The 19,532-nt window shown below is 39.7% G+C and overlaps 2 protein-coding genes and 1 non-coding gene across 6 annotated transcripts in view; 2 read left to right on the forward strand and 1 right to left on the reverse strand.

The window, feature by feature from the left end:
- Window positions 1-2,166: 2,166 nt before the first annotated feature.
- On the reverse strand, window positions 2,167-4,345 carry ACTRT3 (actin related protein T3). The gene is made up of 2 exons (XM_032836132.1): window positions 4,093-4,345; window positions 2,167-3,272 (listed from the first exon to the last, which is right to left on the reverse strand). The coding sequence occupies exons 1-2, from the start codon at window positions 4,290-4,292 to the stop codon at window positions 2,354-2,356; spliced, it is 1,119 nt and encodes a 372-aa protein (XP_032692023.1). The 5' UTR covers window positions 4,293-4,345; the 3' UTR covers window positions 2,167-2,353.
- A 1,724-nt stretch (window positions 4,346-6,069) lies between these two features.
- On the forward strand, window positions 6,070-6,142 carry TRNAV-AAC. The gene has a single exon. It is a non-coding gene; the product is annotated as a tRNA-Val (tRNA).
- A 1,193-nt stretch (window positions 6,143-7,335) lies between these two features.
- Window positions 7,336-19,532, forward strand: part of MYNN (myoneurin) — a 38,855-nt gene continuing 26,658 nt past the window's right edge. For 3 of the 4 annotated variants that reach the window (XR_004380137.1, XR_004380136.1, XM_032836127.1), the window contains exons 1-6: window positions 7,337-7,930; window positions 8,785-9,081; window positions 13,734-14,527; window positions 15,268-15,427; window positions 18,178-18,356; window positions 19,236-19,319. Coding sequence is in view for 2 of the 4 variants with exons in the window: in XM_032836127.1 (XP_032692018.1) it covers window positions 8,816-9,081; window positions 13,734-14,527; window positions 15,268-15,427; window positions 18,178-18,356; window positions 19,236-19,319 (1,483 nt within the window). In the remaining 2 variants the exon portion in view is untranslated. Of the gene's footprint in view, window positions 7,931-8,784; window positions 9,082-13,733; window positions 14,528-15,267; window positions 15,428-18,177; window positions 18,357-19,235; window positions 19,320-19,532 lie in introns of all 4 variants that reach the window. The other variant, XM_032836128.1, reaches the window with a different exon arrangement.

Consider the following 19,532-nt stretch of genomic DNA (forward strand, 5'->3'; position numbering starts at 1 on the left):
AAATTGTAGCGGGTTTCTATAATAGCCGGTATAATACTGTTTTACATACAACTGGCAGATCCTAATTGTTGAATTCATGTTGCATTGGGTGAATTCTGTGAGTTGTCGCTGTGGACACTTCAATCTGAGAGAAAAGCAAAATGTTAGGGGCATTGGTTTCCAAAGATTGGAAGGGTAGGGAAAATACAAACGTGATTTTCTAATTTTATTCTCTATCCCTAGATTACCTGAGAAGGATCATCTATGACCCCATGTTAGAGGCTGGAGTCAGTACAGAATAGTCCAGGTTGGTTGTTGGGTTAACTGAGACCATGCTTAAGGATTGTTCGCTTGCCTAACGTAGCAAGCTACTTTGGGATCACTTTAAACTTAAGTCTAAACTACTAACCTGTTTAAATCTCAATTTCTTAATTTGTAAAATGGGTATAAGACTTGTCTTGCCCATCTCTCTGGAGGCGGCGTGTGTGTGAGCCTTCACCTTAAATTCTAAAGTGAAGAGTGAGTTCATGCTCTCTACCGTGCTTGTGAATCTAGTGAGTGCAGCATCAACTGTTCAAACTGCCCTCAGATAATCATTATCTACACCTTATCCAATCGGTTTGCTTACAATCACTAAAGTGGGAGAGAAGTACCAAGGAACAAAATGCATCTCTTCACAAATGCTTGACTCAGGTCTACTTACTGTTACTTGTACAATGTGCCCATTGTTTTTACACCTTGCAGCCTTTGCACTAACGTTCCCTCTGCCCAGAGTATGCTTCTGGTCAGTTCTAAATCTCTACATACTTACCGGGAGTGCACCATAGAGAGCATCAGGGAGGGAGATAGAGATGAAAAGGGAAATCCTGCAATCCCTAACTTCTAAGAACACAGCTAGTGCAGGAGAAAGACAAGCAAACCAAGTAAGGCTGCATAAATTAAGTGGTCAATAGAAGTACAAGTAATGAAATGTGCTGGAGTACAAAATGAATTTTGGCTGCGTGGAGGAAGTAGCATCTGAGTTGGACCTATGTTATCTAATTCTATAACCAAAAAAACCTTTTATTATATTTTGAAAATATCTCTAGGGACATTATCCCATTTGAACCCCACAATGACCCTGTGAGACCGACAGGGATCAGCAGCCCCACTTTATGGATGAAGAAATTGATATTCAAATTGTGGTGCAGCTGGTAGGTGGTAGGGCCTGGACCGAAATCCATATATGCTGGCCCTAAATTCTAAGGAAAGGGCATTGCATTGGGTTTCAGTTCCAGCTGTCTTTCACGCCCAGCCCCAAACCTAAGTCTACTAGAAAGTCTACCATGAGCCTTCAAGGTATTTCCCTCCTTTGAGCCCCCAGGGCATTATATATTTCTCTGAGAATATTAAATCACTTCTATCCAGTATTATTATAATTAAGGTAAAAATTTCACCTCTAATACTAGACTGCTGGCTTCTTAAGGAAAGGCTCTGACTCCTAATTGGACATTCATTGCACTTAGCACAGTGCATGTATAGAGCAGATACAAAATACTTATGTTAACAGTGCCGTCATTATCAGGAACCCAGGTCATTTTACACCTTTCTTCTACCATTCATATCTAATTTGACACCAAGACTTGTCAGTTTTTTGTAATTTCTTCTTTTTAATTCCTATTGCCTATAATCTTGAGTATAAAACTTGACTACTTTATATCTAGACTAATAAATTAACTGATCAAATCTCCAGGGCCTTCCCAGTCCAATTTATCTTCCAAACTACAACCACATTTATCTTAATTTCCTGTGTCTCCTGCTTTTCGTCTTTAATTATTCCCCTCTGTCTATGGGACATTTAACACAAAGACTTGTTCTTAGCCTGCTCCCTGTGAGACCTTCGTTTCACTACCACCAGTCTGTTAAGCGTGCTTTGAATATGCTTTGTTCATTCTCGTCCATAGACCATGGCTCTTTTCCATTATGCTTTTCTGGATATCTGCCCTCTTCCTCCTCCTCTACCACACACCCATCCTAATGCCACCCCATCCATGATGGCATACATTTGCTATAAAATCTTTCCTCACAGCAACCTTCTTTCCATAAACCTTAACAAACTTAAATCTATATCACTCATTTGGCACACATGTTGTACTACAAATTGCTCTTTTTCCAAAGGACATATAAGATCTCCAAGGTCAAGAATAGTTTCCTCTAGCATTTAATTTGGCTCTACTCAATGGTTTACTTCACCATTATTTTCCCCCAACATAGAAATGCAAGAGACATGGACAGTCCAATAATTCAAATACATCTTGCTCCCCCAGATACTTACAATATACAGTTTTCTGTCACAAATACTCAAAACATTTTTTTCTAACCATTTTATCTGTATTCAGAAGCATCTTTGATGTACTATGTTGGGTCCAACTTCTTTAAACTCTGCCTCAGTGATCCACATGTCCTGGAAGGCAGACAGGGATGCAAGAATAGAGCCTCCCATCCACACTGACAGTTTCCTTTCTGGGGGAGCTGTAACCTGCACAGGCGTATTGGCAGGTACCATATTTGCTATATCTTTAACTAGCCGCTTGTCCAAACCAGGGAAAGAGGTTGATCCCCCAGCAAGGACAATATTAGAGAAAAATGAATTCCTCAGATCCGTATCGCATTTCATTATGCTGCTGAAACACAACTTATCGATGCCAGGGGTATCAAGGTTCATAAGATGTGGAGAGAAGAGGGCTTCTGGACAATGAAAGAGCTGGTCATGGAGCTTGATCATCTTCCCATCAGGCAGGTGGTAAACTTTCTCTACAGACTCAGGATTCTTGGCCATTTCCTCTTCATAGTTCATTACCACATAACAAGAGGTTTCCTTAATGTCTGCGACAATCTTTCTGTCTGCAGCACTAAGCAGCATGATGCCATGGTCCTTCAACAGCATCATGAGGTAGTTGGTGAGGTCAAGGCCTGCCAGATCTAGCTGCTGGACACCATGAGGCAGACAGTAACCCTCGAAGATGGGCACACACTGGGTCACCCCAGCACCTGAATTCAACACAAAGCCAGTTGTGAAGCCAGCGGCAAAGAGAGCAAGCACCCCTTGGATGCACATATAGAAGGCAGGAACCTGCAAATGCTCAAAAAACACTTCAGTGATCTGTTGCCGGTTCACCAGTGGGTTCAGTGCTGGCTCAGTAATCAAGACTGGGCCATCACAGGCCTTTAGCTTCAGATTATGATCATAGATATGCTTCCACATGACTTCCATGTCTCCCCAGGAGGTAACCAGACCACGCTCCACTGGGTAGCTGTAGGAAAAGCAATAAGATAAATGGCAGCAGGTTTTGTTTTTTTGTGGGTTGTTTTTTTTTTTTTTTTGTATTTTTTTTTACAATGGCAGCTTTTAATTTTTCTAGGGCAGTGACTGCCAGTCAGAAAAGGTAACTGTCAGCAACAGTTAGCACAGCTACTCCCTTCCTCTGCAATTTTTGTTGATTTCCATCCCCCCCACCCCGTTTAGAAAACAAATAATCTTTTTTTTTTTTTAAGATTTTAATTATTTGGCAGAGAGAGACACAGCCAGAGAGGGAACACAAGCAGGGGGAGTGGGAGAGGGAGAAGCAGGCTTCCCTCGGATCAGGGAGCCCAATGAAGGGCTGATCCCAGGGCCAGGATCATGACCCCTGCGGGAGGCAGACGCTTAACATCTGAGCCACCCAGGCGCCCCCACAAGAATCTTTTTTTTTTTTTAAATCAGGGAATCTTTACATAATAGTACAGTTTTAAAATCAATTAATTGAAGAAACCCACATGATGAGGGTACATAATAGTACAGTTTTAAAATCAATTAATTGAAGAAACCCACATGATGAGGGTACTATGAATTAAGTGATATTCTTAGTGAACTTATATCTTATGATTAATTTTATACATTTGAATACATCTGTTTAGATACCGAGAGCAAGTAATGTTAACTCTTGGACGTTTAGTACCCCTTGGAGATTTGTGGCCTGCACCAGCGGGCTGAAACTTTCCTGTTCCCGGCTTCCATATCCTGGCAACTTTGAGCCCCTCATCTGGATTCCCCCTACCCCTACGTGGGTCCTGCCTACTGGGAGAAGGCCATACCTGATGGACAGTAAGTGTCTTCTTTCCTGCGCCTCATCGCCCACACACAGTTCCAGCGCGCTCTTGGCCTCCCAGTTCTGGCCTTTGGCTCGGCCGATAATATTCGGGTAGACAAACTGGGGTTCCCGCGAGCCAGCCAGGCCCGCCTTGATCATTCCCGAGCCGTTGTCGATCACGACTGGTAGCTGGTAGTAGCTCATGCCGCCGCCGCTGCCTCCTGTTGCCTGGCCACACGGGCTGCCCTGCCTGTGGGCTGCGCCAGTGGGGCGGAAAGTGCGGGGCGCAGGCTCTGGGCAGAGTTAACAGGCTCACCGCCTGGAACGTCGCGTCACAGAGGCCCTGGCCTGCCCCACTAGGCCTGCGCCGTGGCCAGGGCGCGCAGGGGGCAGGGAGAGGCCTGACCCATTGACTCTTCAAAGTACTGCCCACCGATTGCCTCTCACAGGGGCTGGGTCACTTGCCACCCCCTGGAATCCAGGGATGCCAGTATCAGGAAAACCCAACTTTCTTCCCTGAAGATACAAATCTAACCCTTTACAAGTAGCTTTCTCTAATACCTGGATGGGCCATGAAAACAATTTTCTTTTCCAAAGCCTTTAAATTCTGCCTAATAGGCATCTGTCCATTGGAAAGCTCTGGAATGTGCCCTTGAAAGTAGGAAAAGGTGGAGAGAAACAGGGGAAAGTTGTCGAAGAAGCTGAATTTCAGAAGAGCTTCTGAAACCCTCCTTAACTTCTGAAAAGAAAAAGGAAAAAATGCTGGGATTTAACGTGGGTTTTATACAGATGAACAAAGGGGAAGGGAAGGAAAAATGAAATAAGGTAAAGACAGGGAAGCAAACCTTAAGACACTCTTAAATATAGGAAATAAACTGAAAGGTGCTAGAGGGGAGAGGGGTGGAGGGATGGGATAATTGGGTGATGGGCATTAAGGAGGGCACATGATATAATGAGCACTGGGTGTTATGTGCAACAGATTCATCACTGAATTCTGCCCCTGAAACTGATACTATAATATATGTGAACTAACTTGAATTTAAATAAAATCTTAAAAGAAAAAAAAAAGTGGGTTTTATATACTTTTATTATTGTTTCTATATGATGGGCAAATACTTTGTTGTGTTTCTTTCCTGCAGTTTCTAAGCAAAATGTGCTCAAAACCAAAATGGTAGAGTCTTGCTTTTTCTTTTTCTTTTGATTGATTGATTGATTTTTAAGAATCTCACCCGGTTATCCCTCGTGTGATATGGAAGGTCATTCTCATTTCCTAAAAATATTTGATTTTTAGGCATAAGGACGTGTCTGCCTGTTTGCAAGAAAAGTGATATTCCCTCGGTCATGTGAAGTTCAAGATTAGAATAATTTAAGTACACTGCGTGCCAAAAAGTGCATCTTGTGTCTGATTTTTTTATCCCCTTAATTCTACACACTGTGTAGAGAATTTTAAAAACAAGTAGGCAAGTTCGGACCTCGGGTTGGTCTATGGAAGCAGGGGAGGAAATTGAAAAGCTATTGTCCTGTCCTTCCACCAGAGGCTGGAAGGGTCAAGTTACTAAGTAACAGAGGTGGCGTTTGCTGCAGCAGACCACTGCAAGAAGGGGGACTCCAACGAAGCCCCGCACTTGCCCCGGGCTTGTCAGCACTGCGTGGCGGGGAGAGAATGCCAAATAAAACACTTCTTTCCCACAGAAGAGAGTGTACCCAAAGGAAGTGCAAGGAGCCTGTGCCTGGTTTCTGCAGCGGTCCGTCCCTAGGGGCCTCTTGGGGGGGGTGGGGTGGGGAAGCGCACGCAAATTCCAACTTTCAAAAATACTTTCAGCATCATACAATTAAAAGTATAGTCATTTTTTCTTTTCTGGTTTTTTTGTTTGTTTGTTTGTTTCTCTGTTAAAAGCTACCTTAGTACTGCTTTAAGTGCCGGGAATTCCATGGAACTATATCCATATCTAGGCCATTCTGAAGCTTCGAAGCCAGTGGAGTTTCCGTAGTGTAGTGGTTATCACGTTCGCCTAACACGCGAAAGGTCCCCGGTTCGAAACCGGGCGGAAACAGCTTATTGTTGCCTTTTCCTTTCCTACTGGGTTTCCTCAAACAGGGCCATGTCATTTTTACCAATCTAGCATTCTAAAAGGCAATCTAAATACAAACTTGTGGAACAGTGTAAATTTGAACTTTCACCTTAGTTATTTTATTCAGCAAATGTTTTCACTGACCACTTGAGACGCAGAAATGTTTCAAAATTAGAAAAAAAAATTTCAACTCCCAAACCACTACTGATAAATAATGTAATGTACAACCTAGAGAGGAGCTCAAACACTGGTGTTAAAAACTGTTAGCCCTGTTGCCTCCTGAGCATTCTTTGTATTACAAGTTATTTAATTTTCCATTAGTTTTCCCCTTCAGATTGCAAATTCCCCTAAACGCCAAGAGACCGTATTTTACTCATACTATGCATAGTTGGTGTCATGCTTAACACCTGGTAGAGACTCATAAATATTTCTACTGAAAAGGGTTCCGACAAAATATAAAAGAAATCAGAAAGATGAAATCAAGAACCCAACTCAACTTTTTCTCTTATAAACATGATAGTGCTTTATCCACAAATATGATTTTTACAGATGAGAGAAAAGAAGCTAAAGAGGAAACAGAATGTTATTGGAAAAATCTCGGAAGAAACGAATAAATTCCAATTGTTGTCCTTTAAAATGAAGTCATAAGTAAATATTCTAAAGTCCTGACACAACCTTTTTTTTTTTTTTTATAATGGCAGAGAAACAGCCGGGACAGGAACAGGAGCTGGGGGAGTAGAAGAGGAAATGCAGGTTTCCCGCCGGGCAGCAAGCCCTATGAGGAGCTCGATCCCAGGACTCTGAGACCAGGACCTGAGCCGAAGGCAGACGCCTAACGACTCAGTCATCCAGGCGCCCCTGACACAACTTTTAACAAGAAAAAATGAAGTTTTGTTTTTCTGAGGCTTATGATGCCCACCAAAAACTAGGAAAAAATTCACCCTAACATATTAACTAACATACTAACGTTTGTATGTTACGCAGATATCTGGCATCCTTTTCCTTCACTGTACAAAATCTGAATTCGATGTAAACCATTATATTAAAATTTTTCTGGTCCAGACGCAGAACCTCTTCCGGTATAAAGCCCACCTTCCTGCAATGTTGCGCGTGCCCAGTGTACCCCACTGCTTTGCTCCGCTTTGATGCATCTCAGACTTGTAACAGGTAAGGATATCTTGGAAACTAAGCTGCAGTCGACTGATGCAACAAACCCAGGGGTTTCCCAAGAGCTTTCGGGTACGTAAACTGAAAAGGGGTGATCTGTCTCAGCTTGAAAATCTCCCATGGCCAGGAGCCTGAGTACACAAGCTGCCTGCACTCGCGGGGTCCCGAGGAAGGGGAGGATGATGGGAGAAGAGGAACTACAAGCCCCAGCATGCAGTGCACACTCCGGCTCCTGGAAAGAGGGCCTCGGTGAGGTGCAGCCCAACCGCGGACCGTCGGAGAGATGCCGACGGCCGACCACAATGTTCAGAATGAGGAGGACAAGCGCGGCGCTGTGTACAAGGCTTAAGTCCCATATTCATGACGTTTGCGGTTTCGCCGGGGCCCTAGTATGCTGAGGAGCGGAATTTCCGGACCACACTGGCGGGTCCTCGCCGGGCTCGGACCTCCACAGTCCCAGAGCCTCCTGCGTTTCCATGGGACGCCCGGGCCGGATATGATGTCTTCGTAGAGAAAGAAGGAAGAGGCGGAGCAGGGGGCGGTGACGTCCTTCCAAGATGGCGGAGAGAGCGTGAAGAAACTGTTCCCTTTGGTTTGCTCTAGGTGAGTTCTTTTTTCACCCCCCAGATTGCCAGTCCCACTCTCTAGACACTGAGCCATCGGAGGGCACTCTTCTTGGAGTTCCAGTTCAGGTCGGGGAGAAGGTATTAATGTGGAAAGCTCGGGGAGGCAGCTCGATGTTGGCCTTGGCCGCAACCTCTGCTGTGGGAACTAGAGGTAGTGGGAGCTGGGCGAAGGGCAGTGCGGCACAAGCCGGGAGACGGTGGCTTTGGTTGTCACTCTCCGTTGCGGTCGGGAATGGAGAAGTGGGAAGAAAGGGGGTGTGGCTTCCCCCGGGCGAGTGACGGAACCTTGACAACTCTTGGCTCTGCTCATTCTCCACGCCTGGGCACCCACTTCGCGTTTTAAAGCAGCTGTGCACTACGGAAACTAACTGCTTTCGGTGATTTGAAAGCAATTTTAAAGAACTCGTACCGTGTTTTTTCGCCATCTGTTCAAAGGGGGTCATTTCTTAGTGGTTTGTTATATTTTTTCCCCCGCATGTGCGTGCGTACTGAGTTTGAAAGTCTGAAGGTTCTACTGCTGCAAAAGCGTGAAATTTTGCGGTGCTTTTTTTCAGGTCATGCAAGTGTTTTCATTTATCGCCATTTATTTATGTGTCCCAAGGATTGTGTTAGTTGTCCAAGATGTAACGTAGATAGACAGGAACTTACCCTTCAGCATTTTAAACTATTCTGTTTGATAAGAATTTTCGTTGGGGGAGGCAGTAAAGGAGAACTGACTTTGTTTTTGTCCATGTTCTGTCCCATGTCCCTTCTCCCCTTACCAGTTGCTTGGGTGAAATGTTTGATGAAAACTTAAGCGTTACTGACTTGCTATTTCTTTTTGTCTTTTAGAACAAGGGTAAAATTCCATTCTGATACCAAAATGCAGTATTCGCACCACTGTGAGCACCTTTTAGAGAGACTGAACAAACAGCGGGAAGCAGGTTTTCTTTGTGACTGCACTGTAGTGATTGGGGAATTCCAGTTTAAAGCTCATAGGAATGTGCTTGCCTCATTTAGTGAGTATTTTGGTGCAGTCTACAGAAGCACTTCTGAGAACAATGTCTTCCTTGATCAGAGTCAGGTGAAGGCTGATGGATTTCAGAAACTGTTGGAGTTCATATACACAGGAACTTTAAATCTTGACAGGTAAAGTACACATTTTATTTTCACTTATAAAAGCTAGTCAGCAGTCTGTAGGGCTAAAGTATACTTGTATTTTTTCCATTCAGTCCCTTAACTTGGAGTTGTCTTACAGTCATGTGTACAATGCTATTGTTGTTTTTAATAAAGAAGTCAGTATTACTGATTTGGGATGAACAGACTGCATTTCTTAAGCACAAAAGGCTCAGGCGTTAATAAGATTAAAGCCTTGTTTCTGACATATTTGATTTATCTACTGAAATAAAGCCTGTGATTTCAGTTATAAAAACGTGAGGAACATACACAATGAATTCTGAGTTCCAGTTTCTTTGGTCTTTAGTTACCTCTGCTCTTCTTCCTCCCTCACTCTATCCTCTATCTCTTATGGTGGTGGAGGTAAGGGAGTGTAGATGAAGAAAGAAGGATAAGCCTCAGTGTTCATTTAGTAATACTCCCATTTCTAACCATAGATAGCAATGTGCAGGACCTCTTCCTGATCTTGTTTCAGGAAAATAATTTCCTTGGAGTGTAAATGGCAGTGGTTCCTGTTATCTCTGTAAAGCTATCAGTACTAATGCTTAAATCAGATCCGAGGTGCTAGAATGCTTTTCTGAAATGTTTAATGCTCTCACTGCACTAATAAGAAGTAGGTTCTGAGGAATTTGATAATGTAGGTGCTGTGTGTCTCCCATGCATAGTGAACTACATAATTAGTTTAATACTAATGCATTTATTAGTTATGGAGGGAAATGTGGAGGTGGAAGAGAAACCAATCAAATTACTCCTGTTTTCTTTATCTCTTATGAAAGTGTGAACATGACTAGATCATAATCTGACATGAAAAGGTTATGGGCTTTAGAGTTAGGTCTATCCTGTCAGTCACTGTGTCTCTGAGCAAGATGCAACCTCTGAGGGCCTCAGTTTCCCCATCTGTAAAAGTAAAAGATGGTAGTAACTACCTTGGTGTTACTGTAAAGATCAAGGATTTACATGAAGGCCCTCCTCCTGATGAACATTAGTTTCATTTATCTTCCCTTTTCTACTCTCCTCTCCCTTTAACTCCACAATTTTTGGAGAAGAATTAGGAAAGAAGCCAAAAGGAAACACCTGAAATTCTGCCACCCACTGATAATCATTGTTAACATTTCGGTTAAATATTCTTTCATTCTTTTCTAGATGATCTCTCTCTCTCTATATATATATACACATACACAGTAAGCAGAATTCTTCTCTCTGTTTTACACTGCAACTTATTCTTTAAAAAGCTAGAAGCAGGATGTTCCTTAATCCTTTTGAAAAGAAAACATTTGTACTGTTTGGAATTATTTTTAAATTTTGGGGTGATGACATCTTTAAGTCAGTTCTATATGAATTGATTAAAGGAACAGACCAGTGTCATAGATTAACCCACATGACAGATTATTTAAACTTGCTGAATAGTTGACTCTACAGGTGCCTCTTACTTAAATATGTAGAATATGTAATATAAAATAACCATAAAACTAGTGAATTTTGGTTGATCTTCAATTTAGTAGTTTTCCTTTCTCAGTTAACCTTTCCAGAACAATCTTGAATTGATTTGAACACACTGAAGAGCATCTTACTTTGAGCCTTCATGCAAAGGACCAATGTGAAAAGAGCCAGATTTTTGCTCAGTCTTTTTTGGTACATACCTTTCCTGGGAACTAGTTGTTTGAGCCCAGCCACAGATGTGAGAAGGCTTACGTCAAAAGTAGAAAGTTTGTATATAACTTAGTGGTTAAATTTAGTGGGAAAAAAAATAAATAAATAATTAAGTGGACTCATGAGCCAGATTTCCTTGATCAAATCTTAGTTCTAACACACTGTGATCTTGTACAACTTAACTTTCTTTGGCCCTCTTAGCTTTCATTTGAATGTAAAATGAATTACTACAGATTGCATAGACATGTCCTAAGAATTAAATGAACTGTTCATGTAAAGTGTTTAGCCATATATCTGGCACTATGTAATTAAATGACTTTCAGTGACTGTTCAAAAGATGAAAGCAAGTTTGCAAGCACTGTGACTTCATGCTTGTAAACAAAAGCAGTTATTGATGTAAACAGATGATGATTGGTTCTCTTAACCGTAACGGAGATATAGGCTGTCTATGAAATAGATGAATAATTTGTACGAAATACTGTATCAGTACTAAACAATTAATGTGCCACTCAGTGCTAGTTTGTATTGGTCTTAAATGCTACCAGACCTTGTTATGTGTTTGGTGGTTCATTTTATGGAACACTAAGGCACAATTATAATCGGAAGCCTTATTACAATGAGTGATAAATTTGGTTTTGTTCTAGTGGTATTTCTCATTTATTGTAATTTAATAATAGACTGTAACAAAATTAATAAACATGCTTAAGGAAAAGCATAACATTTTTAGAAAGTGTTACTGCTTCTGTATATATGGCAAAAACAAAATACTTTGTATAAAAGATGAACAAGATTGTGTTTATATTTGGAGCATTTGTGCTTTATCTTTGCAAATAGAGAATTAACTTCATTATAAAGATCATTTGTTATATATTCCAAAATTATAACTGAGGGACATAAGAAGTCTTTAGATAATGTTTTCTTATCTAGGGGAAGGACTCCATTTGCAAGTAGGTTATATTCCAAGAGTTTATAGTATGTTTAGGAATTCGAGGTATATTTTCCCAGAAAATAAAATGTTCCCTAAACTTGTGATTAGGTTTCCAAACTGGCCTATCAACCTACTTAATCTGTAATGAGCTGAAAAATGATTATGTATATAACGAAAGGCAATTTTTTAAAAGCCAGTGTAATGTTAAATTAAAAAAGAAGAAACAGGGACATCCAGGTCTTGGGACTAAGCCCTACCTTGGGCTCTTCGCTCAGCAGGGAGCCTGCTTTTGCCTGCCTCTCCTCCTGCTTGTTCTCGCTCTCTGACAAATTTTAAAAATTCTTAAAAAAGAAAAGAAAAGAAACATATAGGTGGCACTTGAAATAAAGAAGTCTTCATTAGATGATGAGAAAATCGATAGAGCTCTGTAGATATTGTAGTATAAATTCGAAGACAGTGATTTATGACACTAGTTAATTTTTAATTTCAAATTTTACTCTTTTTTTAAAGATGTATTAATAGCACTATATATTATAAGCTGTGACTAAAACTGTTTTCTGGTTTATATGTATAATGAAGAGGGGACAGGGAAAATACATTTTTTTCTGAAGAGTTTAATATTATTTGGGGAAAATGGCAAGTAGTAAGTTTGCTTGGAGGGTGTGTTTCTGTGTGTGTATGTGTATTTATTCTCAGATACTTAAAAGGGTCATATTTTTATATTAGTAGTTACTCAATTCTTAGATTTTTTTTTTTTAATTTTATTTATTTATTTGACAGAGATCACAAGCAGGCAGAGAGGCAGGTGGTGGGGGCGGGGGTGGTGAAGCAGGCTCGCCGCTGAGCAGAGAGCCCGATGCGGGGCTCAACCCAGGACCCTGGGATCGTGACCCGAGCTGAAGGCAGAGGCCTTAACCCACTGAGCCACCCAGGCACCCCAACTCTCAGATTTTTTTTTAAATGAAGATTTTGTTTATTTATTTGAGGGACGGAAAGAGAGAGCACAGAGGAAGAGAAAGAAGCAGGCTCCCTGCTGAGGAGGTTCCCAGGATTGTGACCTGAGCTGAAGGCAGACACTTAACCAACTGAGCCACCCAGGCACCCCTCAACTCTCAGATTTTATAGCTAAGAAAATCAGAGTGCCTAAATGTCCTGACTACCGTGACGAATTCACCTTGTAATGCCAGAGCCAGTACTAGAGTAATCAAACAATTTTTCTTTGCAATATAAACTTCTGAAGGGCAGGGACTATTTGATATTTCTTAATATCCCTCTTAGTGTACCACACATGATAGATGCTTAGTAAATATTGACTGGAATGCTGAACTGGGTGAACTTAAGTCTTTTTATATAATTCTAGTAATGACAGACTCTCCAACTAACATGAGTTGAGTCTCTCTCTCACACACACACACACACACACACACACGAGGGTTGTTAGAGCTGAGTGCATTCTAAATCCTTGTTCATTCCAAGTGTAATCAGTAAACAAGCAGCATTGGCATCACCAGCAGGTATGCTAGAAACGCAGACACTTAGGTCCCACCACAGACCTCCCCACAGAATCTGAATCTTCATTTAACAAGATACCTGGGTGACTCACAGGCATGGGAAAGTTTGAGAAGCACAGTTAAGGTCCCTCACAGGGGAGCATAGAAAGATGATAGGAAGTAATTTTTTAGACTCGCTGTTGTAAGTCCAGAAAAGATGATTGTATCTGAATAGGCCTCAGGATGAATGGGAGGAGGCAGTAAGTTGCCAACAGCTACTTTTTGTGTTGCAAGTATTTTTTAAAACACACAGTTATTTTTAACATTTTATTTTCTCATAGTGGTACATAATGTAGTATGTAACAAATTGTTTACATCTTTTCAAGTTGCAAAACTGGAGATTTTTGCCTACACATTATCCTGAATGAGTGAATGAATTTTTTCATCATTTTGCTGCATTAGGTCTTTAAAAGACATTGAAATTTATGTGCAGCTCTGTTTTCACAAGTAGTTTTTCTTTGTTCAGAATATTGTCATTTAGCCTTGTTTCCTTACAGTTGGAATGTTAAAGAAATTCACCAGGCTGCTGACTATCTCAAGGTGGAAGAGGTGGTCACTAAATGTAAAATAAAGATGGAAGATTTTGCTTTTATTGCTAATCCCTCTTCTACAGAAATATCTAGTATTACTGGAAACATTGAATTGAATCAACAGACTTGTCTCCTTACTCTACGAGATTATAACAGTCGGGAAAAATCAGAAGTGTCTACAGATTTAGTTCAGGCCAATCCTAAACAAGGGGCTTTAGCAAAGAAGTCATCTCAAACTAAAAAGAAGAAGAAGGCCTTCCACTCCCAGAAAACAGGACAGAATAAAACAGTGCAATATCCCAGTGACATTTTAGAGAACGCGTCTGTTGAATTATTCTTAGATGCAAATAAAGTATCCACACCTGTAATAGATCAAGTTTCACAAAGAAATGATAATTCAGAACTCGAGTTGACATCAGTTGTGGAAAATACTTTTCCAGCACAAGATATTGTGCAGACTGTTACAGTGAAACGGAAACGTGGAAAATCACAACCCAACTGTGCTCTGAAGGAACACTCTATGTCTAACATAGCCAGTGTCAAGAATTCTTACGAGCTGGAGAGCTCTGGGGAAGAGCTGGATCAGAGGTATTCCAAGGCCAAGCCAATGTGTAACACATGTGGGAAAGTGTTCTCAGAAGCCAGCAGCTTGAGAAGGCATATGAGAATACATAAAGGAGTTAAACCTTATGTTTGCCACTTGTGTGGAAAGGCATTTACCCAGTGTAACCAGCTGAAAACACATGTAAGAACTCATACAGGTAAGACTGGTTTGTGGGAGATAAAATTGCTTTTATACTGAAGTAATATTTTCGTACAGAACATATTAATAAGCAGTGTTGACTGTTTTTGACCAGCATTTGGTATATACTTGCATTCACAAATGCATGTTAGATTGTTGAAAATTTATTTGTAATTGTGACCAAGTATTTAATAGTTATTTGTTTTATTGCTGCTGATCACTCTGAAGTCCTAATGTTTGAGGTCTTTGTGCCATTTTCTCTCATAGTTACAATAAACACAAACTTGATTCTAGTGTGCTAAGTATTTAACAGAAACAGAGATTAAGAGAACTGATAAAGAGAAAAAGTAGTTACAACTCGGGACAATTCTCAGACTTTGCCAGCCATCTTACCTTCTGCTTCCTAGACTGTCAACTTCTGAACATGTTTATTAGCATTACACACACATTCATTCCTCAGCCTCTGTGTTTACCTTTGTCGGTACACTTAGATTTGTACTTTTAAGATTCAATGTGTATTTCTCTCATTGATCACCTTTCACTATTATGAAATGAGAACACTGATTTCTTTTAATTCTACTAATGTTTTCAATAGACAATCGGGAAAAAAATCCCATTTGTTTTTTTACTTCTAGCAGTTAACATTTTCTGAATACTGAAAATAGTACTGTTGATGAACTCTTTTGAAAGCTTATGTGGTTCAAGCAGCTCAAATAATATCTCCTTTTAAATATAAATTTTATTTGCTTGTTCTTTCAGGTGAGAAGCCATACAAATGTGAATTGTGTGATAAAGGATTTGCTCAGAAATGCCAGCTGGTCTTCCATAGTCGTATGCATCATGGTGAGGAAAAACCTTATAAATGTGATGTATGCAATTTACAGTTTGCAACTTCTAGCAATCTCAAGATTCATGCAAGGTAAAAAACAAAACAATGAGTTGTTTGGTCTTTGAGTCTGTTATTCACCATAGTCTTTGGAATAGCCTACTTTATTAGCACTCAGGACAATAGAGTTCTAACTGTGGCTCCACCATTAAGTTTTCTTAGCATAGTCAAGGAACCAGAAGGAAGCCATGGTGACTGGAGAGGAATAAATAAGGGAGAGACATAAGATCAGAATGGTGATAGGGCATCTAGACAGTGTAAGATTTTGTAGGTCATTATAAAGCTTTTACTCTTGAGATTGAAAAGTAAGTAATGTATCTTGTTTACATTTGAAGGGTATGACTCTGGCTGCAATATTAGAAAAAGAATGTAAGATTGCAAGAATGGGAGCAAAGTTACCAGTTAGGAAGCTATAGATAAAATCCAAGTGAGAGTGATAATGATACAGGCCAAAATGGTAACTGTGGAAGAGATAAGTAATATTCAGGTACTAGACATATCTTTAAAGGTAGAACAACAGATTTTGCTGCAGATTGGATGTGGGGTATGAAAGGAGGAAAGAAGAGTGGAATCAAAGATAATTCTGAGGTTTACAGACCCAAGCCTTAGATAGAATTAATATTAACTGAAATGGAGATTTGTGGATAGAGCAGTTTAAGAGGGAGTGGAGATCCAAACATGTTAAATTTGAGATGATTATTAGACATTTGAATGGAGATATACATTGGTTATGTAAGTCTGTATGACTTACATACATGTTTGAGCTAAAGTACAAATTTGGGAGTCGTCAGTGCATCGATAGTATTTAGGGCTGTAACACTGAATGAGGTCACCAGGGGAATGAATGTGGATAGAAAAGATATCAAAGGACTGAGTCAGAGTCACTTAGAGGTGACTAGGAAGAAGCAGCCAGTCTGGGAGGAAAACCAAGAGTAGACTGCCCTGGAATCCAAGTGAAGGAAATTATTCCAGAAGGGAGCAGTCAGCTATGTCAAATTCTGATGATAGGGAGGTAAAGACTGAGAATTCAGTTGAATTTAGTAGTGAGAGGTCAGCAGTGCTTTTAACAAAAGCAATGTTAGCAGAGACTAGTAGAGAATGGTAGATAAGAAAGTGGAAACAGTTGGAGACTCAAATTTTTGATAAAGGGGAGCAGAGAAATGGAGAAGCAAAAGAGGTCAGGGGTGTTTTGTGTTTTTTTTTTAAGATTGAAGACTTCAGTATATTTATGCTGTGATACAATGGGATGGGAAAACTGAATGGTGGAGGAATATATAGGAGTGATACTGAGTAGGAATGGGGGATAGGATAGTTTATCTTCATTATGCAGATAGGAGTAGTTGAATTCAGATGAACGGTCACCTTCATGTTAGAGTTAACAGAAGGACAGCAAATACATGAGTACCTCTATAGGTAGAGAGTTGGGATGGTGGAAATTTTCTTCTGATTGCTTAAATTTTCTCAGTAAAACAGGAAGCAAGGACATCAGCTAAGGATGAGGATGGGTAAGGAAGTGCTGGAGGTTTAAGGAAAGAGTTTTAAAGAGTGAGTGAGGGGCAGCTGGGTGGTTCAGTTGTTAAGTGATTGCCTTCAGCTCAGGTCATGATCTCGGGGTGCTGGAATTGAGCCCTGCTGCTTCTCCCTCTCCCATTCCCCATGCTTGTGTTCCCTCTTTAACTCTCTCTGTCAAATAAATAAATAAAATCTTTAAAAAAAGAAAAAAAAGGCATGAATGGACAAGTGAAAATAATTGCCTGTGGTATTAGGGGCATACTTGACAACCATATAAAGATGATGACAGTTTTTTTTTATTAACATATAATGTATTATTTGCCCCAGGAGTACAGGTCTGTGAATCATCAGGCTTACACAGTTCACAGCACATACCTCCCCAATGTCCATAACCCAGCCACCCTATCTGCCCCCCGCCCAGTTTGTTTCCTGAGATAAGAGTCTCTTATGGTTTGTCTCCCTCCCCGGTCGCATCCTGTTTCATTTTTTTCCCTCCCTATCCCCCAAGACTCTGCCCTGCCTCTCAAATTCCTCAAATCAGTGAGATCATATGATAATTGTCTTTCTCTGATTGACTTATTTTGCTTAGCATAATACCCTTTAGTTCATCCATGACGTTGCAAATGGCAGGACTTCGGGTTTTTTGATGGCTACATAGTATTCTATTGTGTATATATACATATATATATATACACACCACATCTTCTTTATCCATTCATCTGTTGATGGACATCTAGGCTCTTCTCATAGTTTGGCTATTGTGGACATTGCTGCTATGAACATTTGGGTGCACGTGCCCCTTCGGATCACTACATTTGTATCTTTGGGGTAAATAAATACCCAGTAGTATGATTGCTGGGTTGTAGGGTAGCTCTATTTTCAACTTTTTGAGGAACCTTCATACTGTTTTCCAGAGTGGCTGCACCAGCTTGCATTCCCAACAGTGTAGGAGGGTTCCCCTTTCTCCACGTCCTCGCCAACATCTCTTGTTTCCTGACTTGTTAATTTTAGCCATTCTGACTGGTGTGAGGTGATACCTCATTGCTTGGCACAATTTTTTGTTAACTAATTTTAGAACAGGTGTTTTGATAACAACCAAAACATTTATTTTTGACAGTTTACATTGAAACTGTTAATTTTAAATAGTATTTTTGGTCTGTTAAGATGAAATAAAATACTGCGTGAAAATTGTATGAAAAATGTTTATTGCAGAGACTGGATCCAAATTGTTTTACTTACCAGCCTATAACTTTATATTTATTTATGAATAGGAAGCATAGTGGAGAGAAGCCATATGTCTGTGATAGGTGTGGACAGAGATTTGCTCAAGCCAGCACACTGACCTATCATGTTCGTAGGCATACTGGAGAAAAGCCTTATGTGTGTGATACTTGTGGGAAGGCATTTGCTGTCTCTAGTTCTCTTATCACTCATTCTCGAAAACATACAGGTAAGAATTTGACAGATGTTTAAAATAAGGAAAAGCTGTAAATAAAAGAAAGAAAAAGGGAAATTGAGCCCTTAAGGAAAATAGATTATAGACTTTGTGTTGTATATCTGTTGTGTTTGTGCTTATTGAAGCTTTTTGTGTTTGTGGTTTTCACATAAATACTAGCTATTAAAGCAGATTTATTTTCTAGAGTAATAATGGTGGTTGGAATTTTTTTATCATTTTAACTTGTGTACATTAAAATCAGATAGTTTTGACAGTATATAAACTTGAGTCATATTTTATGACCTTAGAAAAACTCCTTAGCCTCTGTTTTACTTTCCTTGGATAAAACTGTAGAGTGAAATTATGGGGTGAGAGTGGGTTTAGGTAGAACATAGATTTTTATGACTTCTTAGGACTTTTCCTATGCAGACATTCTATGATTTGCAAATTAAATGGATACTTCAGAGGCAGAGTATCAGTTTTGAAGCAAATTATACTCAAAGATTTTCAGTTCTGATAGGGTACCTTTTAAAACAGATCTTTCTGAATAATCTTACTCTTCTTAATATAGTAGATAGCAAGAATTAAAGTAATGGATTGATGAATTTTTAATCATATGTTTGTAATCATATAAAAATTGAACTTCTTGCCCAACTCTAGTCTACTGGAAGAATTTTGCAGAAATCAAGTTTTATTATATGAAAAGCATCAGGTTACATGAACAGTGTAAAATAATTACTGATGTTCATCTAAGTAGGTTCACACTGAAGATACCTCTAAAATACAATATATAAAGAGGTTTTAATTTAAATTCAGGTTACTTTAGATTATTGTAATTGATAAATATTATATTGGTATAGTACACCACTTCGCTATCTTTTATTTTCCATCTAGGTGAAAAACCATACATATGTGGTATTTGTGGGAAAAGTTTTATTTCCTCAGGAGAGCTCAACAAACACTTTCGATCCCATACAGGTCTGTGTTTAGAGAGAACGTATTATTTGTGGTTCTCTCTAATTTCTTTTTATGTAAACCTTGACTTTTAAACCATTATGGACTATATGGTATCTAGTCATACTCTACCTTTAGTAGTATTTTAATGTATAAATATTAACTTTTTACTTGCTTTTTTATTTTTTAAGTTATTTGGAGTAGTATTAATTAAATTTGGTCTAGAATTGTATAGAC

Source organism: Lontra canadensis, unplaced genomic scaffold (assembly GCF_010015895.1).
Source record: "Lontra canadensis isolate GAN:19392208 unplaced genomic scaffold, GSC_riverotter_1.0 scaffold90, whole genome shotgun sequence".
NCBI lineage: Eukaryota > Metazoa > Chordata > Mammalia > Carnivora > Mustelidae > Lontra > Lontra canadensis.

Excerpts from the sequence above, each read along its gene's own strand:
- ACTRT3 (XM_032836132.1), bottom strand. The coding sequence starts at position 4,292 with ATGAGCTACTACCAGCTACCAGTCGTGATCGACAACGGCTCGGGAATG. Across the intron at positions 3,273-4,092 it reads AGACACTTACTGTCCATCAG|CTACCCAGTGGAGCGTGGTC; the intron begins GTATGGCCTTCT and ends CTTTTCCTACAG.